Source organism: Bombus flavifrons, chromosome 4 (genome assembly GCF_040668555.2).
Source record: "Bombus flavifrons isolate JBK064 chromosome 4, iyBomFlav1_principal, whole genome shotgun sequence".
NCBI classification, from domain to species: domain Eukaryota; kingdom Metazoa; phylum Arthropoda; class Insecta; order Hymenoptera; family Apidae; genus Bombus; species Bombus flavifrons.
In genome coordinates, this window is record NC_138445.1 from 8,066,119 (window position 1) to 8,093,410 (window position 27,292).

Consider the following 27,292-nt stretch of genomic DNA (forward strand, 5'->3'; position numbering starts at 1 on the left):
ATGTCAGTGAATATATACTTGCTGTATTCGTTTTCTCTTAACAGAAACCATAATTGATCATCTCGTGAGTCAAACGTAGGTTGCGATGCTAAAGGAAATGATATTATATCACGCTCGCACCTGTGTTACTGGTTGCTTTACATGCCAAGGTTGTAACGCAAAACGATATTAGTATTTGCATTAGTATTTGTATTATGAAAAATATGTTCGTAATGTAAGTTGTGAATCTTAAATAATAGGAATTCTGAAGTTATGCAGTAATGAAGTATTTAATTTCCTCAGTTCTCTATAAAAGAAATCTTACATTCGGACATCTACACATATGTATGTATACGCGATTTATACGATATTTGTAAGTTTCTTCTAAAGTAGTAAAAGTGTTACTAATATAGTAAAGAGTATAAAACAAATAAAGATGGTTAACTCGTTTTATACTATTTTTTTTCTATAATACTGATATATTTTATCAGTATCATTATTCTATGTAATAAAGATAATAAATTATAACATTTTAAAGGTAAATATATAACAATAAAAAATATTTATATAAAATATTAAATGGTGTTGACATAAAATGTATGAAATATATGTATATTAAATATTTAAAATATAAATACTTTAGGAAATGGATGTATGTATACATTTCACATGTGTGCACAGGAAATTAAACGTGGAAATTAAATAAATAAACTAAACAAACATTGATTGATAAGATATTTGATATCAGCGTGCAGGTGATAGTACTTTATAAAATTTTGATTTTTCTTTTACGTTTCAGTATCAATAATAATAATAAAAAATATGAGTAAATATTGGACGTAAAAGCAATTCGTTAGTGATTCCTCACTTCGTAACGATGTTTGACTTGCAATAACGCCCTAATCGTTGATTTGTAATAACCGTATGCTTATCGGCAGTAAAGCAATAGACGTGTTAGGCGTTTAGGTCGACTCGATCCACTACTTGTTTCTCGACTCCGCTTCTCCGCTCGTAAGAATCTCTTTCTGGGTCAGAAAATATACGACGAGTGTCGGTCGATATGACTAACAATAAGTCATAGACCAGAAGCCACCTTGGAGAATTCTCTCTGCTGTGCCAGTGCTTGAGATGATGGAGACACGAATAAGTGATAATCGATAATCGAATATCCTAAGTTCGAATGCTCAGTCATTGCGAACCAAGACTACCGAGGATCGCGTGAAAAATTAACGTCTTTTCTATTTTTTGTCGTAAAGTTGTTCTGTTACGATTCATTCGTTGCAAATTATGTTTTATGCACGAGCAGTTTATCTTTAGTGTAATCTTGGGTAGGATGTTATGAAGTTTGCCCGTGGATGATGCGAATCCTACTAGGATGGTTACTGTGCAACGTGAACTATTCCTTTTAATCGTATCTTGAAGTTCTATTACGATTTCGGTAATTGTTTGGAATGTTATATTTTGTACCTGTAACTGATAATTAGAATAAATAATGTATTGCCTGAATTAGAATAAAATATTTTGTACTCTACGTAGTTAAGGGTATATTACTGATTTCTTTAGCAAAAATAGATAAAATGATAAATAATTAATATTAATAGGTCATTATATTTTGTTACTTTTATGAAATTTTTTTCAACACAATGAATTTATTTCTATATCTAAGATCTGTGTAAATTACGATATTATAAGTTTCACTCTCTGGTGTAAGGAATTACAGATAATGGATTACGTATAATAGATTAGATATAAATTTTTACTATTTTATTCACTCACACATTTGAAGACGTGTTATTTCACAGTTACAAAAATGTTGCTTGTTCATTTTACATTGCTGCAATTAACTTTATTTTCTCAGATTTTCTTATGAATTTTAGCAAAATTAAAAAGATTGATACTACACATGTAAATGGACATTGAATCTCGTTATGCATTAGTTGCACGCACTTTTGAGTACATTTTTGTATTTGTGTAGAAAATTTATTTAGAAATTTTATATTATTAGGTTCAAATAGCTATTGTTTTCTTCAGCTGTTCTTCTTTAATAAAGTAGCTATGAACATACATGGCCTAAATAATTTATATATAAGAGGGTGTATACAGATATATCTATATATCTAGCATTAATGTCAAATGTAATTGTACCGTTAGAACGTTATAATCACTATGATTTAGGGTTACGCAATTTCTATCTTGCAAATAGCGTGGGTTGCTAACAGTAACTGAATGATTAAAGGTGTTCCAGGTAATGGATTGATCAGAATTATTGTGAATCGTTACTTGCAGCTATGTATATGCAGGATCTTCATACTTATATTTTCCCGTTATTTGAAATTCCAAGATGAGAATTTGTAATTCGATATTATTCGATGTTTCTTTTATTTTTCCTTTGTTTATAAATATCGGTTGAGTTAATACATCATATTTTACATTTCACTCACGTTAAATCTTATTCCCATCATTTTTTACAATTACTAAATCAAACAAATCTAACTTATTGCTTAGATTCTTTTTCCCCTATTAATTACGAAGATAAATAAAGTAACTTTATACAATAAGGTAGAGAGCTAAATAAAAAATAATAGTTTAATTGATCACATTGATTAAGTAGAAATTGGGATGGATCATATATTATATGTCGATTAATAGAAAAAGGATACAAGAACAGGGGAACATGATTTCGCAGTTGTTTAGTATTTCATCATACATATATAAAGGACAAACCTGGGAGATCGGCGTTCTTCAAAACGATTTCACCGGTTCCCCGAGACAGATCGCGCACACCTATCGCTACCAAGTGTGCATCGTGAATCGTGGTGGGGCCGCCGAGAGAGCAAGCGGAGAGTTGGTAGGCCTGCCCGCTGACTACGTTCTCTCGCTCATGGATTGTCAGAGTCCACAGTCCTAACTCGGCCTCAGGCTACGATAGATCGTATCTTACGTCGGTTCGATCTTGCCGCGAATTCATCTTGCGCGCGTCAGCTTGTTCTGGTCCTGACTGACCTCTTCGCTCAACTGCGACCGATCGAAAGACCTTCAAGTATCATTGAAACTCTACCGATACCTTCCTTTTATCGCGCCTCGCGTCGATAACGTTCTGCCGAAACGGTTCTTTCCTCTTCTTTTCCGAGTGCTGGTGAACTCAATTATTCAAGGATACTTTGCTGTTTCAAGGATTCTTTGGTAGGATAACATACCAAAAGACTGGAACTTAGGAGGTAAGGACACGTGGTTTCGCAAGACTTCTAGGGAAGTTGGCCTTCGTTTGTGAGAAACCTCATTTCAGTTGGAAGCGAATCAATTCGAGAAATCGAGTGTGAATGGAAGATCGCGTTTCCAAGTAGTTCGTGACATCCAATTAATTTGGGATTAAAATTTTTTGCTAAGTCAGTTTTCTGTCATTTACCGGCTACAGGTTTCGAGTAGTATTGGTATTAATGTACGTATGTACGTATATGGCAGAATGTAATATGATTGTAACGAATACAGGTTTGTGCAAATTCTCAGAAATGAACGATGAAATTCATTTTTTATTTTCGTATTAGCGTATTTGAATGTTTCATCGACTGAACGCTTCGCAGAAATGAAACCTTTGACAAAAATGTAAGGTTTAAAAGAAATGAAAAATTCAGAAGATAAAGGAACTTCCAACGGGCGCTTTTATCGTGAGCACGATCTATGATTATAAATTTAATAATCTTAGTTGTGATCTAAATCTAGTTCCTTGATAATACGTATGTAACATAGCCATTAGTTTTATAGTTAAATGCACTTTCTTTGTAACCCAAATGAATAGCTATTTATACCTGTGTCCTGTGTAGATTAAATTCAATTCTTATCTTGCATCTCATGATTTTTGTAAGACTGTATTTCCGGCATCGACGGTCGAGCTGTATTTCTCTAAACTTAGAATAAATCGTTAGAGATCAAGTAACGCAACCTCGAGACAGTCAGGGTCGGTCAATGAAGTGTAGTTCGGTCGTATTTTGATTTATGATAGGTAGTAATAGGTTATTAGACTATGGTTCTGTGTCTTAACATTACAAAATTAACAGATTTACTTTAAACTAATTAATAAAAATCTTAATAAATCTCGACTTGTTTGAATAAGATTTTAATCCATATTAACAACGAGTTCTTTTACTTTGTATTGTTGTCCTAGTTTAAATTTTTGCATAAATACTTGTTCCAATAATTTACATTTTTAAAACAGCAACGTTAATAATTATTTTACTTCTACTTCCTCATTTCATTCTAAAATTATTCAACTGTGCACAAATAATAGTGCAGTACTTCCTGATTTTACCTTGATCGTATTAATACTTTTATAAAATAAAGAGATAAGTCTTGGTATAGAAAGGTAGTTTGAAAAAGTTTATTATCCAGATTCTGTTAGAAGTATCTGCAGCTTATTGTTACATTAAAACTAATATTTATATAACGTATACCTTTTACTCCCATAATCGTTTACAAGTAGAAAAGTGTACAAACTTTCTACAATTTATTTAGTGTTGAATATCTTTAAGATATTGTTCACTTCATTCTTATATTTTACACTTAAAAACCTGCCTCAAAATAATAAAATAATTACCTTTTTAATACTTTTAATTTAATATATCTATCTAAAAGCCTCCAGCGCATATCATAATCGTGCACATTTTAGTAAGCATTCTTAATTCCATGAACAATACAAACGCAGAATGTATATAAAAATATGAACACTACTAAGACACATTTTTTCAACACGATATACATGAACATTTGCATAAATTCTATAATAAATTAATTATAAATGCTAATGATTCATTTTTCATTCCTTTTTTTATAAATCAGCATATTCATAGTTCTTATGTTCAACACATTGATATTGGATTCGTATCACAAGCTTAAAAAATCAATAATGACGTGAAACTTCTATATCAGCAATGTTCTACCTTAAAAGTAACGTTTTTAAATAATTAAAGGATGCTTACTGAACAGTTTAAAAAAATAAATGAGCGATTTTATATTCAATGGTTAATGATTATATTTTATCATCAAAATCATACTGAATCCTGTAATGAATTTGTGTTGTACTCCAAGTTGTACTGGGGATTATTACTTTCAAAATATGTACAGGGCATCTTACAGTGAATTGCCATAGATTATGAACACTGAATTGTCGTAGCATACTGTACGCATTGCAAATTGCTTCTTAATATTAACTAGATAGCTTTGAATCAGTGTCAATATTTGCGAAATGATTCTATATTGTTAACACACCTAGCTTTATATATAAATTACAGTAGTAGAAAGGAAAACTGTTATGATGATGTCAGATGGTTGACACACCTCCGTTACTCCTACAACTACTTCATTCATTACTTTTCTTCTTTGAATACATTGACTCCGTTCGTCATTTTTACGTAATATAACAAATGCAGTTATCCACTGATTGATAGTTTCTTCGGTTCGAACGTTACAGCTCCCATTGAAATGATGGTAGAAGTAGAATTTAATGACTTTTTCTTACCGTGTGAATGGAAATTATTTTTATTTCGACATTGGGATATTACTGACGGGTTAACAGGTATATGCGTGATTGGATTGCCACGTACGTCATGATTAGTCACGCCACCGAAGCATACTTTCCACTCAACTTGGGAAACAAGCAATTTAAAAAAATTGTTATCATCTTGGATTTATGTCACGATACATTGCATTCCTGGATTTGTACAAGTACCTGTTCAATTCGTTATCTTTCTTTTAAATGTATATATATTCTTGTAAGTAAAACTGAAGTTGTATTACAAATAAATAATAATTTCGGTACCCCGTTCAATATCACTCGATAAAAATTCGTATGAAAATTTGCATTGTCATTCTTCGAAGGTATGTAGCTATTATTAGATCCCTTAAAGGCCACCCAACTTGTAATGGTTTTGTTCCATAGTGAGTTATTTTGGTTCTAAATAGCTTCACTAAAGATACGAATATTCCATTTCAAGGGCAAACAGGCTAGAACTCTCCATTTTCCTATGTGAGAATACGATGACGTTGGATTTGTTGTAGACAGGCAGGCTCAGGATTATACGCTGCTTTTGATTAACATGTTGCACAATACTTATTCAGGCCATAACAAGAACTTGAGGTCGTACAAGTATAGGCTTAAAAGATAATGAATACCGAAGACGCAACTACGTATCTACGTATGTAAAATCGCTTCATTCAATAATTTCTCTTTCCAAATTTATATAGACGAAAATTTAAATATTCCACAAAAAGTTAAGCATGGAAAGAAAATTGTATTCATGTCCAATGGATATAGCTTCTTTGGTTCTTGTTAATAAAAGATGTATATTCTTCATGAAATTTGTATTTGGGCAATTTGTAAGACAAAAAATTATTTATGCTTATAAACAAATATTTCTCACAATTCCATATAGGTTTTCCCTAGAATACATAAGTTCTATATATTTTATAACATAATTATAAAATAATACCTTAATAATTTATAGTAATAATAATATTAAACAACAGGAATTAGCTAATAATATTAATGTCAATATTGTACGTACATTAATGTTAATTATATTGTGTTAGAATTTTTTAAGTGATAAAATATCACAAAAATCTGTCAGAAAAATAGATTTTTACTTGTAATAGTAAAGTTATAAAAGTAAATAGAAAATTTAGTTGCAGATTATACAAAATTCACAAAACATTTCTTTTTTGCTAAAATACTTTTGTAAAATGCATTGCAAAAAAACATTATTTGTATCGAAACCAAGGTGCGAAGTATTGCTATTTTCGTATGTGAATCTACAATATCTTATCAACTTTTTATCCCACTGTAAATATGTTCGATTAAGGGAATGTAGCTTTATATGTTGTAAATATTCTCCTACGAGTGAAATGTTCAACCCTTTTAAAACATCGATATACCATTACTTAATTAGGATGATACTGATTGAAAATGATTGCTGATATTGATCGACAATTGATAGAAATTCATATAAGTGACGCGTAAATTGGCTTATAATGGATGCTAAATAGTGTAACAGAAATATAACTTATATAGTATACATATATATTATATATAAATATAACAATTATAACAATACGAATTTTTATGTATTTATAAGAAATTTGAAAGTGCAAAATTGCTCACGATACGGATAATATGAAAAGATATAAATAAAATATCCAAAGTATAGTGCCTTCTATAATACTTAGTAGGAAAAACAATGTTCTATTGATGTTCTGCTTTTCTGTACAAAATATATTTAGTGTATTTTGAAAAATATGAGTTTGTGTAAATATCCACAGTCTAGTTAGATTTATAACTACTATATTTTCATTTTAATAGCTTAATGTTTGTAATGATTGTAAACTTGTCAGTAAATCAATTTTTTATTCCTTAGAAATATTTATAGCTGCGTCTGGAGGAGTTTTTCAAATTAAACATGAATGTTTTATCTATTATCATGACTATAAATATTTTACGGGCAATTTCCTTGCAATCACTACTTCGATAGGTCAATTAAGAATTTATAGCAAGTAGAAATCTAAAGAAACAGTATCTACGCATAAAATAATATCGTTGAACGTTCGCTGATATGTACATATAATGAAAATACGTGACGAAATTAGATTGTATTCGGTGCTCCAGACTTTTTCAGCATAACAAAATTAATATATTTTATGGATAAAATGAATTGAATTCATTATACTGCGAATTTCTTATTGAGTCCTTCAATTTTCATAAATGAACTGCAATTATATTAATTCCTAAAACGTATGTTAATGCTTTTTGTGTATTCTTTACTTTAAATTACATAGTAACAGAAATCTAATGATCTAATGATCTCCCGATTATAGTTTGGATCGATAGATGTTTATTTAATCATTTGAGTTAGACGAGAAACTATTCTCAAACAAAAGAACAAGCCATTTTGTATTATTATTGTAGGAATTTAATGGAGCATCTATGAGCCTATGTTTATGCTACAACGTTTTTTTCCATTTATACTCATAGAATATGCTACCTTCGCTTTGCGGAAGGAAACTGAGCACTTTGCATACTAGTATATTTCGATAAATATATTTGTTGTCACAGTCAATAAAAATGTTTTGTAAAAGAACAAATAATGTTCAATCCTAATATTTTGCAATGTTTTTAGTGTTTTATTATTTTGTTATGTGACGGATATTGTTGAAAAGTTCTTGCATTTTAGCTTCAATTTATTAAGAAAAATATAATATATTGCATAATATAATATAATATAATATAATATAATATAATATAATATAATATAATATAATATAATATAATATAATATAATAAGAATATAACATAATATAGTAAGAATATAGTATAATATAATAAGAATTAAGAGAAATTATTTTATAAGTGAAGATCAAATCATTGATGGCATTATTTGGTTTTTATCTCATTTCATTTTGTAAGGATTTGTGCGAATAATATTTGCAAAAACGAATCGAATTGAAGGAGTCTTGACTCGAAGTCCAATTGACGTAACTCAGAGTATGTCCATATTATGATATCATGATAAATTCTCAGGTGTTTATAGCGAAACCAAACAACGTCATCGATGTCACTTTTTTATTACTTCAGTCTTCCCCTTGTAGATGTTTGTATGTATCGTACGATACGTTTTACTCTTACTTTTTATTTATGTGTTTCCCTTTAGTTCTTGATTATTCTTATGGGAAATTTCCAAGTACGCGCATGTAGGAAACGTATAGCCTTACAGAAAATTGTTTATTAATGTAATACTGCTTATGTATGTTGTTAAAATATAAAACATGATATAAAATATAAAAATCTTAGAAACAAAAAAAATGTTCTGGTGTACTTCCGCGTTATTAATCTTGCGCTGTTAATCTGTTTTATATTTTATATTTATCCTATATTTACACACTACATTAGCATTGATAAATTCTTCTGAAACGAATTCATTCTGTATCATGTAATATCTACACACTTACGTAGTTATGTTACTGAAATTTCAAGGTTTTATCGCAGCAACATATGATAACAATTATTCGATTATTTCTTACTTCTGACTACGTGACTACTTCCGTCAAAAAAACTTCGATCTAAGTAATACAGCTCTTTTGCTGTTACGATAAGCTCGTCAAAGTAGTACATTCTGCAACTCATTGATTGTGATACGTAAAGAGATAATATGTATTAAGATAATGCGTATGTTACCTTACTTTTTTTGCTTGAAAACGTAATATTCTGTATAATTACGCAAGTTACAATCTTACAGATTCCATGATTATCTGTTTTACGTTTCTTTTATCATGTATTTGTTAATGACCTGGAGGGTCAGTTAGGGAGTAATGGATCTCATCTTGACATACGTATATAAAATTTAATATAACATTTGTAAAAATATACGAAATCATGGTGTAGAAATTAGTGATAGAAATTAGAAAGCATAATAATGGAAAGCATATAAATGTAATGCGTTGCTATTAATTTAATGGAGGTTCATGTATACTTGCAGGTGATAAATTGAAAGTTTTCCAACGAACATACTTTTATCGTTATGTGACATCATGCGTAATTATCATAATTCGAACGAGCTGAAGCTTTCTTGGAACGTTTGCAGATTTTACATACCTTTTATCATAAATTTATCAATGCGTGTTATCGTTATATGTGATAAACATAAAATACCGCAACTTTTATCTTCTTTTTTCACAGAGCATCGCACAAATTTTCAATATCATTTATGTGATATAGAAATATGTGTTAGTATGTATTGTATTTGTTAAGACTAAAACAAATATATAGATAACAAAGGAATAGTAATTTTCAGAACATTTGTCTAATTCTCAGCGAGAAAATAGTATAGCGATTAATTCGCTATATCCTTTTACAATAATTTATATAATATTTATAAAATTTTACACGTAAGTTATGTTATTTCTTCGTGTTAATGATAACTTATTAACCTTAAATTCTCCATTTGTACATATGTCGATAATATTAAATGGAGAATTGGAGTTAAAAAGTTCACTGATTTTAACTCACAAATCAAAAAATCTGTTATTAATGTAGTTCATAATTCCAGACATTTATCTATGCAAAACTTTACTTTTAATAATCATTAAACATAAATATCTACTTGTGTAATCAGCTACTGTATCAATTTATTGATTCATAATTCGTATTAATAATAATTAATTGGTATTCATACATAAAAACGTTTTAATATCTCTTATATAACCAAAATGATTGAAAATTCATTGAGAAATCGAGTATTTTTCAAATGTAGTGCTATTTAAAACCCGCGTAAGGTGGCATAAAAACTATAAATAATTATATATAAATATATATAAGTAATTCTGTTATGTAATTCTTAGATACAGTCTAATATAGTAGCGATTTGAGGTACCGTATTGCAGCAACCTTACAAAACTCTAGAGTTACCCAAAAGAAAATGTTCTAGTTTCACAAGTGTTTAAAGACAGTTACGTAACATACATATAATGTCGACTCTGTAATATGTAATGCAGCATATAATAATTCTTTTTATATTTAATATTCTATTTTAATAATAATTTAGTTCATAAATGTAATAAATATTTCAAAAGGTGGTAGTAGTAGTATCGTTTTAAATTTAGATTACACATGACATAGGTACATATAGGTATGTACCTACCTATTTTCTACATTCTCCTGTAAATATTGTCTTAAAAATCTTAAAGACTTTATGTTTGATCTACATGCCTTCTCAATTTACAAATAATTAATATAGAAATTACTCAAATATTATTATTTTTATCGAAATCTCGTTCCGATATTAATTACAAATCCTCGATTAAACATATCCCACAAAACCGCAAGTCCGCTTATCTGTTATATACTCCGTCAAAGGTAACGTTAACTCAACACCTCAAACTACACAGAAATATGGAAGCAATTATCTGTAGAGCTTGTTTCTCGGCTGATCTTGGTTAATTCATGATTTTCTCTGATCTTTCAACGCACGTGTCATTTACTGTGAACTTTCACGAAGATTATGTGCCTTTGAACAAGAAAACACTGACCGCAATAACTAGCATGTTGAAATACAACGAGGAAGAAGAAATTTGGAAGAAGAATAAGAAGGAAGAATAAAATACAGAAAGCAAGTGAGAGGAATGGATATAATAATGGTGAGAAATTTAAACATCACATGAAAAATTTTATATTAAAAATAGTCCATAACATAATGGACATGTGCATAAAAGAAATATTAAGGATTTGATAATATATGTTAAACGAAAAAAAGAAAACAACGTTGACTCTTGCTTTCGTAGTTAAATATGTATTTACTTTTGTACTAAAAATGCTTAATATATAAAGGCAGGCTCAATAATATGTATAAGCGAGCATGCGACGATTCTTTACGAAAAAAAAGAAAAAAAAATGGACAGGATATAGAAGAAAATTTTTTTGTCCCAGTCTCAGTTTTCGAGAAAAACGAGTTTAAAAACTCGTCAATTTATGCTTAAACTTGGCTAATTACCGACTAGCTATGAATAAACAATCAGTAAGAAGTTATTCTATATGCGAAAACAAATAAAAAAATAAGTAAAATAAGTACAGTTTAAATTAAGCAGTTTTATAGTTTGAAATACATTCTGTACAAACTAAATGGTGAAAAAATATAATCTAGACCAAGTAGATTTATGATGTAAAATATATTCTGCGAAAAGAATTTAAAGTACAACATCCTAGCAATAAGCGTTAAGCTTATTATACAAGATAATTATAAAACAGATTCTTCCTACTTAAGTAACTTTGTAACGAACGTATGCCAATTAACTTCTTCCATACGACGCTCGTCCGTCGCTCAGTGTCACTTGACGGCAACTGTAATAATTATTTAAACCGAATAATATGAATATGCGAGAATATGTACAAAAGTTGACAGATTACTTATAGTTATGCGATCAGAATGACTAAACAAGAGGATATAAACAGTTGCCTGAAGGCAATGGTAAATTGTATGCTTTTTGCAATTGTCGACTTTAGTCCAACGCTCATGTCGAAGAGGTTAATAGTCATCGATACCCATTGTATAACATTTACGTAAGTAATTGTAAGAAGTAAAAGATGTCAGAAAGGAAAAGGATAGTGTATTTTCATCTACTTGGCTGGCTAAACAGGGATAGACGCTATTGACGACATTAGCAATGCTGATACACTGAAGTCGACAAAGTGACCTACGACCCCTGCATATTTATTTTAGTTTTGTCGGTCGGTCTCATTCTTTTTATTTTGTTCGTATGCGTGTTTTACATAGTTCCAAACGGTTTGCGGCACTGTGCGTAATTCACATTACGTTCGCCGTTCCCGTTCGCGGTATACGAAATCGCTAGTGAACAACGAAAGCATAGTGTATACAGCAAAATTCTGATGTAATATCACGATACAGTATGTTGTGCAATCTACGAATCACGTAACGTGCCAAAATGTTCGGAACACCTTGAATTTTTCTCAAGAATCGGGAACGATAACGAAATTCTGTACTGCTGACCTTCGACAGAGACAGTAAGAAATATTAATCGATTGTATGTAATATCAAAAGAGTGATTTGATAATTAAAAATATTTTAGTCCTCCAAATGATATATGTTTTTTACGTTTAGTAGATTTTTATTATTGGCAGAAAGCATTATAGTTGAAATACCGAAATTATTATAATTATTTATTAAAAGTATATTAAATAATATGAATGCTTAAATCTCTAATTCAAATAGAATTTTAAAAGCAAATAGTTGTTTATACTTGAATGTCGGCAAGTGTATACGTTTTAGTTTTCTAATATTCATAAGCAACTAAAGAACAAAGTATTTTAAGAATACATACTTCGTTTGATAAAATGTAGCTATAAACAATGTAGTTATGAAAAATTTTATTGGCGGAACTTCCTTTTCAAAATTTTATAGTTACTTGGGGAAAGCGTAACGTGATGATTGAACAGTAGGTATTACATTACTCCAATTGAAAGCTTTGAAGTGTAACTACATGTTTACTAATCTGAAATATAGTCTTATCTGAAGTGAGATATATCCTACAAATTTATAATATCGTCGAAATGTATTGACTGTGTTTTATAAATTTTCTTTATATATATGTCTAGATATAATAAATAAAATACTTTGATTTAAATATAAAGTGACGATTATTCAACACAAAGGATCAAGATGTGCAAAGTTGAAATTTATGCAAATATTATGCTTCACCATGGTAGAGAAAAACCGAAATCATGTAAAAACGAAGTAAACGTATTATGAGTTATCGAACATCGACGTCATTTAATCCACGATTATAAATTACTTAGATATGTTATATCACATGATATTAACGGAGATGTTAAATATTATCCTGAAAACATTCTTCTTGAATTTTCATCTGCACGTTAACAAATTATTGCTTATTGAACAAAAGAGATAAAATAAACTATTTTTTCCATCATATTGATATTTTTTACAAAACTGTGTACTATTTGCATTAATATTACATGTATGGGAAATAATTCATTAATAGAAATGGTTCATTGTTCAGATACCTCGTGTGCTAGAAACTATTCTTAAAGGGCAACTTTTTCAAAGATTGCATTAGATAAGATAAGATAACTTTTATGTTCCTTATGTTGTCTGTTACTTCTTTTTCACTCATTTGAAGATGGCTCAATATAACGCGATATTCACTTATGTAGTCTTTTTTTACAATTTCGCTGTTGAATTAACAAAACAATTTTATATAACGATCTTTTCGAGTTGAAAAAGAAATAATATAGATAATATAACATATAATATAAGATAATATAGATAAGAAATAATATAAATAAGAAAATATAGTAAAATATATTTCTCTTCGTATAATCGTAAAAAATAAAATAGTGTTTAATTCCTTAGATGTGTATTTATATAAAATTCTTTTACTGTTATTCACTGACTTCTAAACACTTCTACTGAGATAATATATGCTTTCTAATATTTTTTTTTGTAGTATTTAAGATAGAAAATAAAAAAATTATTTCCTTATAGTGCATTTTAGATTATAAGGATCTAATTTTATTTGATTCAATTTTTATTTAATTTAGTATAATGTAATATTTTTACTTAATTTAGTGATTTAATAATGTAATAGTAATGGAATAATTTTTAATAAAACTATAACTAGTTATTATTGGTATTTTATCTACTATTATGTATCATATCTATTATAATATTTGTTACTTTTCATTGTTTCTGTCTGTCAAAATTTATATTTTTTTCTTAGCTAGATTGAATTACATAACCTTTTGATATAGACGCGTGCCGATTGCCAAGCTGAAAAACGATCGACGTGTTACAATAACATTTTGAGATCTAATTTCATGCCAAAACACACCGTCTACATGTATACGAGATCAACGGATCTCTTCCTGTACAGGTCACGAATGAAAGTAAAATGAAGCAAATGGTTCATAGTGGTTTGATTTGACTTTGTTACACGATCTTTTCTACTGCGATATAAAAATCGATTTTAATGAGGTGCGATATACATACATACACATGTATCAGCTTTCGAGACTTAACTGCGAACAATTTAGTTTTTATTAATATGCAGTTAGATTTCTGTCGATTTGTGTTTAACATGTAAAATTTCAAAGAAATCCACTTTCCGAGACTTCAAAGACGTCCAGAAAGTTTAAATAAAATATCTGTATTTCCTTGATGCTTTGCGAATTTGTATGTATTTATGTAACAGTATGTACATTATACATATCCAATGACATTTTTTTCCCTGAAAGATGCAGTCGAGAAAGAAAAGATATCACAGAAAATGCTTTACACTTTTTTTTTAAACAGAATCTTCAATTAATACATTTCCTTTTCCATTTTACCATAAATAACGCATACAGTAAAAAGTCCGATAATCTTGAACATTAAAAATCGTTTTATAATAATTATAACATTACCATTTATAGGGATATTAATTACAAATATCATGTTTTTCACGTAGTTAATTTTTACTATTTTTTTTATATATAATATTACGTTTTTTCCGCTGATTTTAGTATGATTATATATTTAATACAATGGTAAACACTCATTAATATTTGAGGTAATTGCAAACATCGGATTTGTTACGTTTGATCCACGCAAATAAATAGAGAGTTAAGATCGACTAGTAAACTGTTTAAATATAATTGTGAAGCGATCTTAACATTAAATCGTTATCAGAATAATAACGGGCTTATGTGGGGGAGAGGGAGTTGAAGATGTTCTTAGATTATACCTCTTAAAATAGTATGGAAATTGAGTTGACCTCTGTTCTATTATAAAAAGTGTCGTGACTCACATCTTCTATTTAAGCCTATGAATAATTTTCAGTATCATTCTTTTTTTTTTGCTGAGAAGCATGATTTTTTAGTATTATGTTACTGATTTATTTATTTTACATATAGAAATGGTCATTCTCTGTATTTTATACATACATACTACCCGATCACTTCAATCGATTTATAGTAACAGCATTAGGATATGAGTATTAGTAAAGTTATTTGTTTAAAAATTGATCGACAACAGATATATACCTTTGTACGAGATTCATCCATGTATCTACTGTTTTCAAGCATTATTGTTTAAATTGATCAGATTAGATGCCTAAGAACTTATATTCTTTCCGAAACATTGGGAAAATTCAATGTTGAAAACGAAATTACATAGATATACATAAGAAACAATTATTAACTTTCAAAAAAAAGTTTAAACAATTTACACATATACCGATCATCATGGAATACGTTTTTTTTATGATTTAAAACTACTGTTTCAACGGGTCAGATCACAAATCATTATTTTGTAATTCTTCATATTTATTATTAGCAGGTGAAAAAATATATAAAAATATTTGGTATATTCGCCTTGCTCTCGTAGCCGAATGACACGTGCGACATTCACACCACTTGCTTCGCTACGAAATGTATGTCAGCAGCAAGATATCGTCCTTAATTGCTTCCATTGGTTGTCAATAAGAACTATTTCAAAAGTATTGACCATGTGATTCTTATAATTCAAATAGATTTGAAGACGCTGGTGTAACCGCAAAGCATTAGCGAAAATTTTGACGTTACCAAGTAATATACTATTTGGTTTGCCTTCATCAGTTACGGAAAACCAGTTTTCATGGTGATAACGGGATTATTTTTTCATTGTATTACAAACAACTTGTCAACGGTCAATGATAATCGTAAAATTAATAATTAATATGTTACATGCGTATATGAATGCAAGAGAATCTAGTTTTAGTATTAATTTACATAGTAGCATATTCGTATAAGAGAAATTAAAGTTCCATCGGCTTTGATCTTGCCTCTATGCAATTTTCTTGTTACAAAAGATAAAGTGCTGTTGATCTTGTACTTGTATAGGAGTTGTCATTAATATTCCGTTATACAGTTGAAGATAGCGCTAATGTTTCAATTTTAGGTAATTGGCTAATTTATCCTTATCATCGTTATCTATGTCGGTGTTATCTACATTTTACGTTAATATGGTTTTGTGATGTAGCTAAGATTTATAGAAACAAATTTTACTTTACAAGTGGTAGCACTGCTCGCGGAAATATGTACTGTATCCACGCATTAACTTTTGCTGCAAAAGCACTCGTGTACTTTCATTTTGTATTTATTTTTAGAAACTGTTTTTTGTAAATTGTATATTTTATAGTACAAGTAAATGGCTGATATTGCTAATTATATGATTCATTCCCTCGGCATAATTTCCTTACTTTTCAGTTTCTTCTGAACACTAAATATGTGCAAACTCAGTACTTTCACTTATTATCAAGCATCATGGAATATATTTTTTTCTGTAATATTTTTTCGACTTCTTTTTCGATATATATTATAATAAAGATTCCAATCGATAAGAACCAAAAGTTACTCTTTACATTGTATTTCTGATTGATCGTATACAATAATAATACTCTTTCTATCGAATTGAAGTGCCAATTGTAATGCCGTTTGCCAATGGATAATTACAACTAATTTCCATTACTTATAATCTTTGATATTACGTATTACGTTAATTATTGACACAATACAGAGATCTTATCGATTTCCTTAATTTCTACTTAATAATGCTAAAAAAACCAATAAAGAAGTTTAAACAATTCTCTCGTACCGTCATTCGATGGAAAACATTACAACTCTCTCGTCGTTACATTTTTGCCGGTGATCACGGAGTCCGAATGATTAATCGAAAGCGGCGATTCATAAATAGCAAAGCTCGTTAGAATAGCACATATGAAATCGTTATTTCCGATTACTTTGAGTTGATTGACCTGTCCTGACGTATGGTTCGATCCTGATTTCTGGTGCGTTACGGTTTGCTAATCGTTTCGCACGACCGGCTGCCATCGATACCGCGATACCTGCGTGGTTAAGACACTCTCCCTGTGTGGCCTGCGTCTCTCTTTTTCGCTCTTTCCCTCTCTTTTCCCCCTGACTTATACCAGCCCGCATTCCCTCGCGCCGCTTTCCTTTTTCCTCGGTTCCGCTTCTGTTCCTTTTTTCCCCTCTGTACCTCTTCGTTGCGCTTCACGCCGCCAGGGTCCTACCATGTCTTCGAGCTCCCGTGAAACACCTTGGCATTCCTTTAAATGGATACTGCAGATACTAAATCTGTAGTTACGTTATATGTGCAACATCCGCGTAATAATTATACAGGTGCGTTCATTCCATCCTCCATCCGCTAAGTTAATACATTATGTTCAATAATTTGCTCGTCCACATCATCACGTAACCTTATGCTTTATTTAATAGGGTGTAATTCTATTAAATAGCAGCAGTAGAAAATAGTCAATGAGTTTTGTATCCCATTATGATTATATCACAAATTTCGATACGCTTTAAGCACGTTCTAATTACATACTACTGTAGAAGTATTTCTTTTTTGGTATGGTTTCTATCTTCGTAAGGTTATTTTAAGAATCGGTAGCGTTGTAACTATCCAAGCAATTAAAGAATAAGCTACGTGTTAAAGGTCATATTATATATGTAATTGAAGGGTTTAGTACAAAAATCGGTTAGATTCATTACTGTTTGATGGCGCATGGCAATTGAAATTTCGTAGATCAATAGATTTTTTGATACATGTACATTTATTTTTTTTTTTTTTTTTTTAGTAGTATGCAATAAACGATGCAGAAACGAAAAGTTAATTTTTGTTGGCTATTGGTAACAACAAGAAATCTATGCTCATTAGCAAGAGAGAAGATTACTTCCCATCGTGAGGCTATTCGACTATTGGTAGCTTCAGATCTGAAACGACGTATACACATATACATAAATAATTTTTATCCTAATTTGGCAAATCTTCATTTACGTACTATTTATTATCTTTCGGAAAGCAACAATTCTACGTCTCGGTATAAAGTAGAATGTAATCTCAGATTAGCGTAATTTATGCATGCATTGTTCAAGATCAATATCATCGCTTTATCATTGATGTAGAAAAGACATTATCGTTTAACAAAGAAAAATAGCCGATTAAATCATGAAGCCGATAACTTTTTTTCATTGATTTCATGGAGGTCGACGAGTTCAGATGGAATTTCACAGACACTTTCGTCTTCCTCGTATCGAAAGGTACACGACCTCTTGAAACGACTTCTGGAATTGCCGACTCTGTTAGAAGCACGTGGTGAACTGGACCACGAGGCCGCGAAGGTACCGTTAAGCTCGCAACCGGCAAAAAGTAGAGGCATGACCAAAGCGGGTGTGTATGCTCGTTGCCACGTTCATTACAACCTCGGATTTCCTGGTCAGCCCTATTGGAATCATTGTCACTTCCTGTATTCGTATTGTACAATTTAGGATGGATCAGTTCTTCGTTGTTTCTTTTGTTCGCGATAATACCTTTTTTCAATCGAACGTGAACAAAATAATACTGCTTTGAAGAAAAATAGATGCTGACGTTTAGTTTATTTAACCTTTATATTTAGCCTTTATTTAACTTGTATTAAGCTTGTCGCCTTTGTAAAAAGAAAAATTAGCGTACCTCGTAAAGTTCTAAGAATTTTCGAAATTTCTCGACGTCAATTTAAAATACCTTATGTTCACTTAAATATACTTTTGTACATTAAATCAAGATAATGTTTTGAATCGTGCTAGCTGTTCATGGTAATTTGAACTGAGGAAGATTTATGCAAAATAGGTTTCAAGTTTCATAATAACGTTCTCTGTCACACTCTATGTGATTTCTAGAAAGGTACCTTCGTTTTCTTGTTTTCAAACATTAGGGCCGATCTCAAGGACTGTTCATCTTGGAACTGTAAACAATAGTGAAAAGATTGCGACGGATCGCAATAAATAGATGAAGGCTTTTAGTGCGGTTTTCGAAGCTGGGAATAATGTCTGAGGAGTATAGTTCGTGCATAGCGTTCTATATACTTTTCCACTGTTTCTAACTGTTTTAAATTGAACCATTGTATTAGCTAATAAACGAAGTCAGTTTTTTATATGATAATTCAGAAAGCGGAAGCTGTAGTGAATCTAAATAAATTTCTTAGCAATAAAAGAAACGAGAGAAGCTTGCGTAACAGTAATACAAATTTCAGCTGTATCGTAATCCATTTTAATTAAGTAGGAGGTAGTATTACCTTTCGATGTCCAATAAATATTTCCAACAAAAATTTACATAACATTATGTAGAATACATATGCCTAATAATCATAGAATGATTTCCAATAACAGGTTTGATTTATATCTCTTGTTTCACTATTTTGTAATAAATGTTAACTGCAATAAATATTTGTAATAAGTGTAATTCAATAGGATTAGGTGCTTATTAAAAAAAGATTTTTACTTAGAGTATAGCATGAGAATATAAATAAGTAGGTTTAAACATGTACGGTATATAAGTAGCGGTTGCAGACATAATAACGTTATCCTTTGAACTCAAAACGGTTAACGTTGTCTTGCGGTAAGAATTGAGTAATATAAAAGAATGTAAGAACGTTGTAAAACATTAAGAGAAACTAACTTGTTCAGTAATTGTAGTTCCCCTGTAATAACTTTTACTGAATGTGTATGAGGCAACTATTTTCACTTATGCTTTTATAATGCGAGTGTGACTAGTATTATTTTTCTCCTCCCGTTCTTCTTCTTCTTCTTTTTCGTGTATTCCATTGTATATAACTTATTGTTAGCGAAACGTAATTTCTGATTCATAAATATTATTTTACGAAGAACTAATAATATAAGCTACTTTTGATATATAGAATAAGACAAATTAATGCGATAAATAAAAGTAACGGTGGCTTGATGTTATACAAACGCATCGTTTGTAATAATATTTTGTTCAGTATAGAAGAACATAACGCGATTATATTACTTATTTCTCGATTCTACTCACTCTTGTTCGTCACTTTTCTGCGGACCGAATATTTTTATCGAAAAGTTACGTCATTCAAGAAGAATCCATTTGTCGTATAACATATGTATAATGAAGCTGGTGACAAGGTAAACTAAACGACAGGAATTTCTCTTAGCTGTTGGCTCTTGATCTCTTACGATGACATTTCTGAGAAAAGTTTCTTGAACTACTAATGAGATCCGCTTACTTTACCTCAATGGCTATAACTATTTATTATAACACCGTATATTTGATAATCGTTGATATAAACTATATTCACGTAGCAATTCTATTCTTATATTTTTCACTTTGCTGCAGATGCTTTCAAAACCACAGTCCTGCTAAGGCTACATCTGATCAAATATATCGTGAGTATTTTATTACAAATATCTCTTGCTATGCTCGAAATTATTTTAAAAACGAACACTCTCGAATCAATAAATAGCAGGACCAACAGATGCTTGAATTTTATACCGCTTACGAGAAAGGATTGTAGAATCTGTATTAAAATCTCCTTATCTTATTGGCCATGACCTATCTCCACCCACGCGTCCGAACAAAACACTTGGAGACTGCTTTGCGCAGTATGTAACTACTTAAATTCTATTAACCGATCGCGTCTGTTTGCACATCAGGCGCAGAAATTGTCATAAGAATACCCACACACATGTCACTTGGACTTTAGATCGATGGAATTATCCAATGGACAGCGCACACTTTTAAAATACACTTCATCGGCACATATACGTATTTTTATATAGCTTTATCATGTAGTTTTATCTAGAACTAAGTTATTCATTCGATCGATTTATTTCCTTAACAATTATTTAAAAATTTTAGATTTCTACAATAAAGCTATAATCTTACATTTCTATATTAAAATTCTGTAATATTTGAACATCTTCAAAATCCAGTCTATATATTAACTTTTACTAATCTTAAAACGTTCGTTTCTTATCTTTATATTCGTTTAATTCACGTTAGAGTTTACATGATATACAATGGACAAAATAAAGGCAAACAATGGCATCAATTATTTGAATTATCGCCCTGATATTAAAGGGCACTTGATATGCATATTAGCAGTCAGAGAAATTTCAAGGCATACAAAGAACGCGTAGTGTGTGCAATCGTGGTCGCAAATTAATGTGATTATAATCGAAGAAAGAAGTTCAGTGCTTGTGCATTCTCGTGAGAGCTTCGCATACCGAACAACGACGTTTTCCTTTCCTTTCATCTGAAGAAGACGATGTATGTATATAGTAGTTACTGGTGGCGGCACGTAATGTTGTCAACGTGGGTAACATGCAAAATAATACAAATAACGTAGTAATGCCGAAATAATAAAACATAGTAGATAATAAAGTTACTATAGTGCAAAGCATATCCAGTATTCACAAACATTATTCGTTAAACAACATACGTTTGAAAAAATTTAAACTGAGGAGGCTGCTTTCTATGGTAATTTTTGAGGCTGGAAATGTAAGTTTGTTGCATAAAATAATAACTCTGAACTATAACTTCTTCGGAAATAATCGGCGATAATAAAGCGGATATAAAAGTTTTCAAGATATCTGTATATTAATTTTCTTAGTTATTCGTGTTAAAGCATCAATTAGCATTGAAATCGTTAAAGAAGCAATGTCATCGATTCGAGTGTTTCATATGTGTGATTATAAGATTATAAGATCTCTTTTTACAAATTACAATTTTGATAAAATATGAAATGATATTATGATAAAATGATAATTAAGACAGAATTTTATCAAAATTTTATCAAAAGGTGTCGTTATTTACAATTTTAACGCAGATTTATGTTAAATAAAATAATTGAAATATAGCTATAGAATAAGATAAATTAAATAACTTCATAAATATTACTATGATTCTATCATCCTGATTATCTATTATGAACATGCAAGATCTTATATGAACTAATAACAACACACTTCTGTTCTGTTTATGATTCTTCTAACATCTGCCGTTATTAATCTTAAAATCAGAACGATGAAAATTACAAATAAACTAATTATAAATTCTCTTTTCTTTTTAGCAGGTGAATCGGATAAAAAGATGCAAAGAATACTGTTGCCATTGTTCTTAACATTCTTGAGCTATTCAGGATGGACCAGCGGGCTTTGCGTTTTGGAGAACGGTACAATAGCTCGTTGCCACGATCTCGAAGATGTCAAATATATAGACACCTCTGCCCTTAACTTGCTGAAAGCTTCCACGGAGAAATCTACCCTCGGGCCAAATCTTTTCGTCAATTTGACCAGTCTTCGGCATTTAGATCTTTCAGGAAGTGCCATCGAACAAATAGAACCAAAAAGTTTCAGCCAATTGACGAATTTACGAAGTTTAAACCTTGCGGATAATCGTATTGAACATTTGGAACTGGCTTCTCTAGATGGTTTAAATCATTTGCACAGTTTAAATCTTCGTAAGAACAATCTTCGACACTTGCCACCAGCCTTGGCTCGCTTAAAAATTCTGAAACATCTGGATGTTCAAGGCAATCCATTGGAATGTAATTGCGCAACACTTAGAGTAAAAGATCTAATCGTAAAAAGAGGCGCGAAAATCTCGAAGAAAGTTCTCTGCGCTAGTCCGAAAAATGTAAAAGGAACATCATTATTCAAATTAGATACCACGATTATTTGTGAATTCGAGGAACAAGATCGCGAGATGCAGAATGATCAGGCATCTACGTATTCGGAGGAAGATTATGGTTCTGGAGATTTGTTTGATACAGAGGAAGAGAGCATGGAATATTCGATAGAAGCTTCAACCACCGAAACTCCGAAGGAAATCGCAGTTGAAACACCATTCCCAGAAATTCCTGCTACTACTGTTTCGAGTTTTGAATCAAAAACAACTGAATTGCAGCTTTCGACAGATGCTAGCGAACCGACAGATGCTAGCAAACCAACAGATGCTACCAAAACGACAAACAACAACGACGATGAGATCTTTTTCGATTCCGAAGAAAAAAGTAATCCTACTACGGTGGATATGACAACGGAGAGGAAGAAAGTCTACCAAGATGGTCTATTTTATCCGACAGAAAGTTCAGGCGATGGAGAAGACGGTTCTGGAGAAGGATCTGGAACAGGCATGGATACTGGTGACTGGAATACAAGTTACCAACCTCAAACAAACGACGAAGAAAAGGAAGTTTCTCTTTTTGAGAGATTCTACAATATATTTACGGGATCAACGACGTCTTTAGAAACGAAAAAGGAACCTAACTTGGAAGAGGAAGAATTTATCGACGCGTCTTCGACTAAAGGTATCGAGGAAGAGGAGGAACAATTAGTCGACAAATCTGTGTCAAATCCGGTTGCAGTAGGTGTATCAAAAAAGGATTCCGACGAAGCAGTACCAGGTATTACTGATATGGGTACCAAAGCTGATGTAACGACACCTGTTAATGGAGTTGAGCTATTCGACAGCAAATTGAACGAGATGACGAAATTAGGCAAAGTTAAAGTGAACGAGGAAGACACGGATAACGAATTGACGGTATCTCCAGCAAAACAATCGAAGAAAGGAATGGGTTCTTACGTTGTTCTAGCCGTTTTATTGGCGGTTTTGGCGACTCTCATAGGATTTGCAGCTTACAAAGGTGACTTTTGCAGGAAAGGAAGAAAACGCGATGATGTAGAAAATGGAACTGAATTGAAAGACATGCAGAAAGCTTTGTTGGAAACGGGAAGTTCAACGCAACCAAAGATAGCTTCGAACGGAAGCGTGGAAAGCACACCTTTGGTCGCAGACACGACAGATCATGATGAGATAAGGATTTCGAATAACTACCAAGTTACGGCAGAAATACCGAGATCTCCGAACGGTATTTCCGACCGTACAGAACCAGTAAAACCACCGCGAGCGATTACTCCGCAAAACGATCAACGAATCGGAGAGACGACCGGACAAGATGGAAATTCTCTGAAAGATGATACGTTGTCGTTACGGACAGATTCTATAGATCCAGTAGTTAATGGCAGCCCGATTTCACCAGAAAAGATCCAACCTCCCTTAAGTCCCGGTGCTCAGAGAGTGAAAATTACTTTGCAAGAAAATCCTGACAGCGTGCCAAGGACCCCTATACTCATCACGAGAACAATGGCTGGTGAGAATCTAGTCAAGACGCCATGAAGTAAATTCGAAGGGCCTTAATCGGATGAAAAACTTGAATCCACAGGAGAATCAACGAAGACGAAGAAGAGATCGGTATGTTCGTGTGTGCCGAATTATCGGATTCATAATGCCACCAGTGTTCCTAAATCCATGCCGAATGGGCCTTGATTTCGATGGATTTTTAAGATACTGTGAGACAACACAATTATACCATCATCGAATCTGTGTTTTGACTAAGAAACGGATTGCTTTAAGTGAAAGTCCAGCTTTGCAGACGTACAGTTTATTGACGATTCGTTTAATTGAGTTAATAGGAGGAATGAACGATTCTGCGAAATGTTGTTTGTACATATTTGCAAATAATAGTCGTACATTATAATACTTCCGCTGTTTGAACAAAGTTTGTGGATGGATACTATTTGATACATTTTATATACGTTTATGCAATATTAGCACACTAGTCAGTTCTCTTAAGCATCTTCCTTCCTGTGTAAACTCGAATGGAATTTGAATACGATAAGTTCCATTAGAATTCTTTATACTCGAAGTATACCATTATTGTTGCAATATAACACGAGTGATGCTAAAGCTATAAGAATCTTCATATATAATGTCAAAATCTTTCTCTATTCGATTCAATTTTTATATGATACTACACGTACGGTTTTCGTTAAATTTTTCTTGAGATATAATATATTGATAGTAAACGAATGTTTCGTTTTGTGATATTAAATAAAAAATTAAATGTTCTTCTGGAAGAATACAAAAGAGTTTGACTTTCGCTAGCGAAACTTAACACTTAATAATTAAAAAATTAATTTATATAAAATCTATATCCTATGTATTTATAATAATCATTCCAAGTTAATCATATCATCCTCATCGAACCGATGATGTTAAATAAAATATCAATATAAAGTAAGATAATATAGAGTATATGTAATTTATAGTTGGAGACAAGCAGTATATTTGAAATTTGTTTGGAAAGGAAATTAAAACTTCAACGTTTCAAATATAAAATGTCAATTGTGTGTCTTGTATCCGCACGAGTTCGCATAAGACTCAACATTTGCATTTTTTAGCAATTCTTCAACTGCTGAACAACCTTTTTACTACTCTTTAAAATTTCATAAGGATAAATATTATTAAGTGCGAATAATCTATTTATGAAAATCAACATTACAAAGTGTTAATGTTAAATATTGTTTAAACATTTGTTACGGTGCATTGAAAGTAATAAGAATTATCGTTAAAATTGTTGGATAATAATATTCAGCTAAAAAAAAATTATGGGTTTTCTCTCAAACGAGGAAAAAATATTTTTAAAAATAATTCTCTGAAACTTGTCGCTTTGATCGTATTTATTCTTCTATACCAAATTTCTATTAACTTTTGCAAACCAAATGCGTAAAATATTGAAATTTGCCATTAAGATAGCGCAAATCTCCTTGTAAAAATTATTTCCAAAGAAAATCTATGCGTCCTTGTATTATGGCAGCAAACTGTTTGTGCAAAACACGAAGCGTTTTGATTTCGTTTAAGCGTGTTCAGTTGAGCTTGTAGCAAAGAGAATTATCTCATTGATACTGTGATTATCACTGAAACGCTAAGAGAAGGTAATGTTCGATCCTTCGTTTTATCATCGACATATCATCGTTATTTTCGCCATTAACTTTGTTCCCTAGATAAGTTTTCCCATGCAACATTTATGAAATATACATTGTTACATATATATAGGTACAAATTGTATGATAGCGAATATACAGTTGAAACAATCATATCGATATATTTTTCATGCGTTTATAATTTTGAACAATGGATGCGAAATAAAATGATAATATTTATAAAATACATGGTTGTTTTCGTCAGTATTATATCAATCCTGTTAAAGTACCGTTTAATTATAATTAAGTATAAATGCTTAATCCATAGTACCTATAATTCATAAGGAAATAAATAACAACGTACGAAATGTGGAGAAATAACATAAAACAGTAGCGAAAAGGATAATGATGATGTTTTTATTGACTACTGTAACTGTTAATGATAAGAAAAAGAATATAAATATTTTTTATGTATAAATTTTTTTATGTGTATATATATATATATATATATATATATATATATGTATGTATAATTATCTCTTTCATAATAACTTAAATTTGTGAAAAACAGAAATATTTAAGAATTGAAATGATATTAAAAATATCCAAAATTGACTATTGTACGTATATAATGATTGTTATACGAATATTAAAAACAACTTGGTGACAACATACGTTATATTCCTAGATACAAAATGTCCGTTTACCATCATTGTTTACTATTTAAGAGATTTACATTTTTCTGAACAACTATTGGAATTTTCTTCGCTTCATGTGTTGCGTTAAATGATACGTTTATTGCTCAAATTACCGGCTACGGTGCCAAGCTGACTCTAACTGTATTCAAGTTGATCTGAAATTACTGTAATTTTACAGTTCCTTAATTAAATCCTAATCCCTCAATGAAATATGTTATTTCACGTGCGTAAAAATATAATCAGCTGTAAGTTTCACTTCGTTGTTAATTCTATACACACACGCACACGCACATATATATAATGTTTTTAAATCTTTTGCATTGTGTTAGACGAAAAATGTATCTTTACATCTAACCATGAAAAAATATTTTTATACAATATTTTGACTTCTTTATTAAGACATTCGAATTATTATTGCATAAATACATAAGTTAAACTAATGTTATCTATT

At 30.8% G+C, this 27,292-nt stretch overlaps 1 protein-coding gene across 7 annotated transcripts; it reads left to right on the top strand.

Annotated features, from left to right (window-relative positions):
• The first annotated feature begins 2,885 nt into the window (after positions 1 to 2,885).
• On the top strand, positions 2,886 to 26,390 carry wdp (Leucine rich repeat protein windpipe). Of its 7 annotated transcripts, none has more exons than XM_069112074.1 (3): positions 2,886 to 3,197; positions 20,715 to 20,764; positions 22,450 to 26,390. In XM_069112074.1, exon 3 carries the CDS (start codon positions 22,470 to 22,472, stop codon positions 24,555 to 24,557), a length of 2,088 nt encoding a protein of 695 aa, XP_068968175.1. In that variant the 5' UTR covers positions 2,886 to 3,197; positions 20,715 to 20,764; positions 22,450 to 22,469; the 3' UTR covers positions 24,558 to 26,390. The 7 variants fall into 7 exon arrangements, with proteins under 7 accessions (XP_068968175.1, XP_068968176.1, XP_068968181.1 ...); XM_069112075.1 differs by having other exon boundaries at positions 22,453 to 26,390; XM_069112077.1 differs by lacking the exon at positions 2,886 to 3,197 and adding an exon at positions 12,280 to 12,555.
• Positions 26,391 to 27,292: the final 902 nt, after the last annotated feature.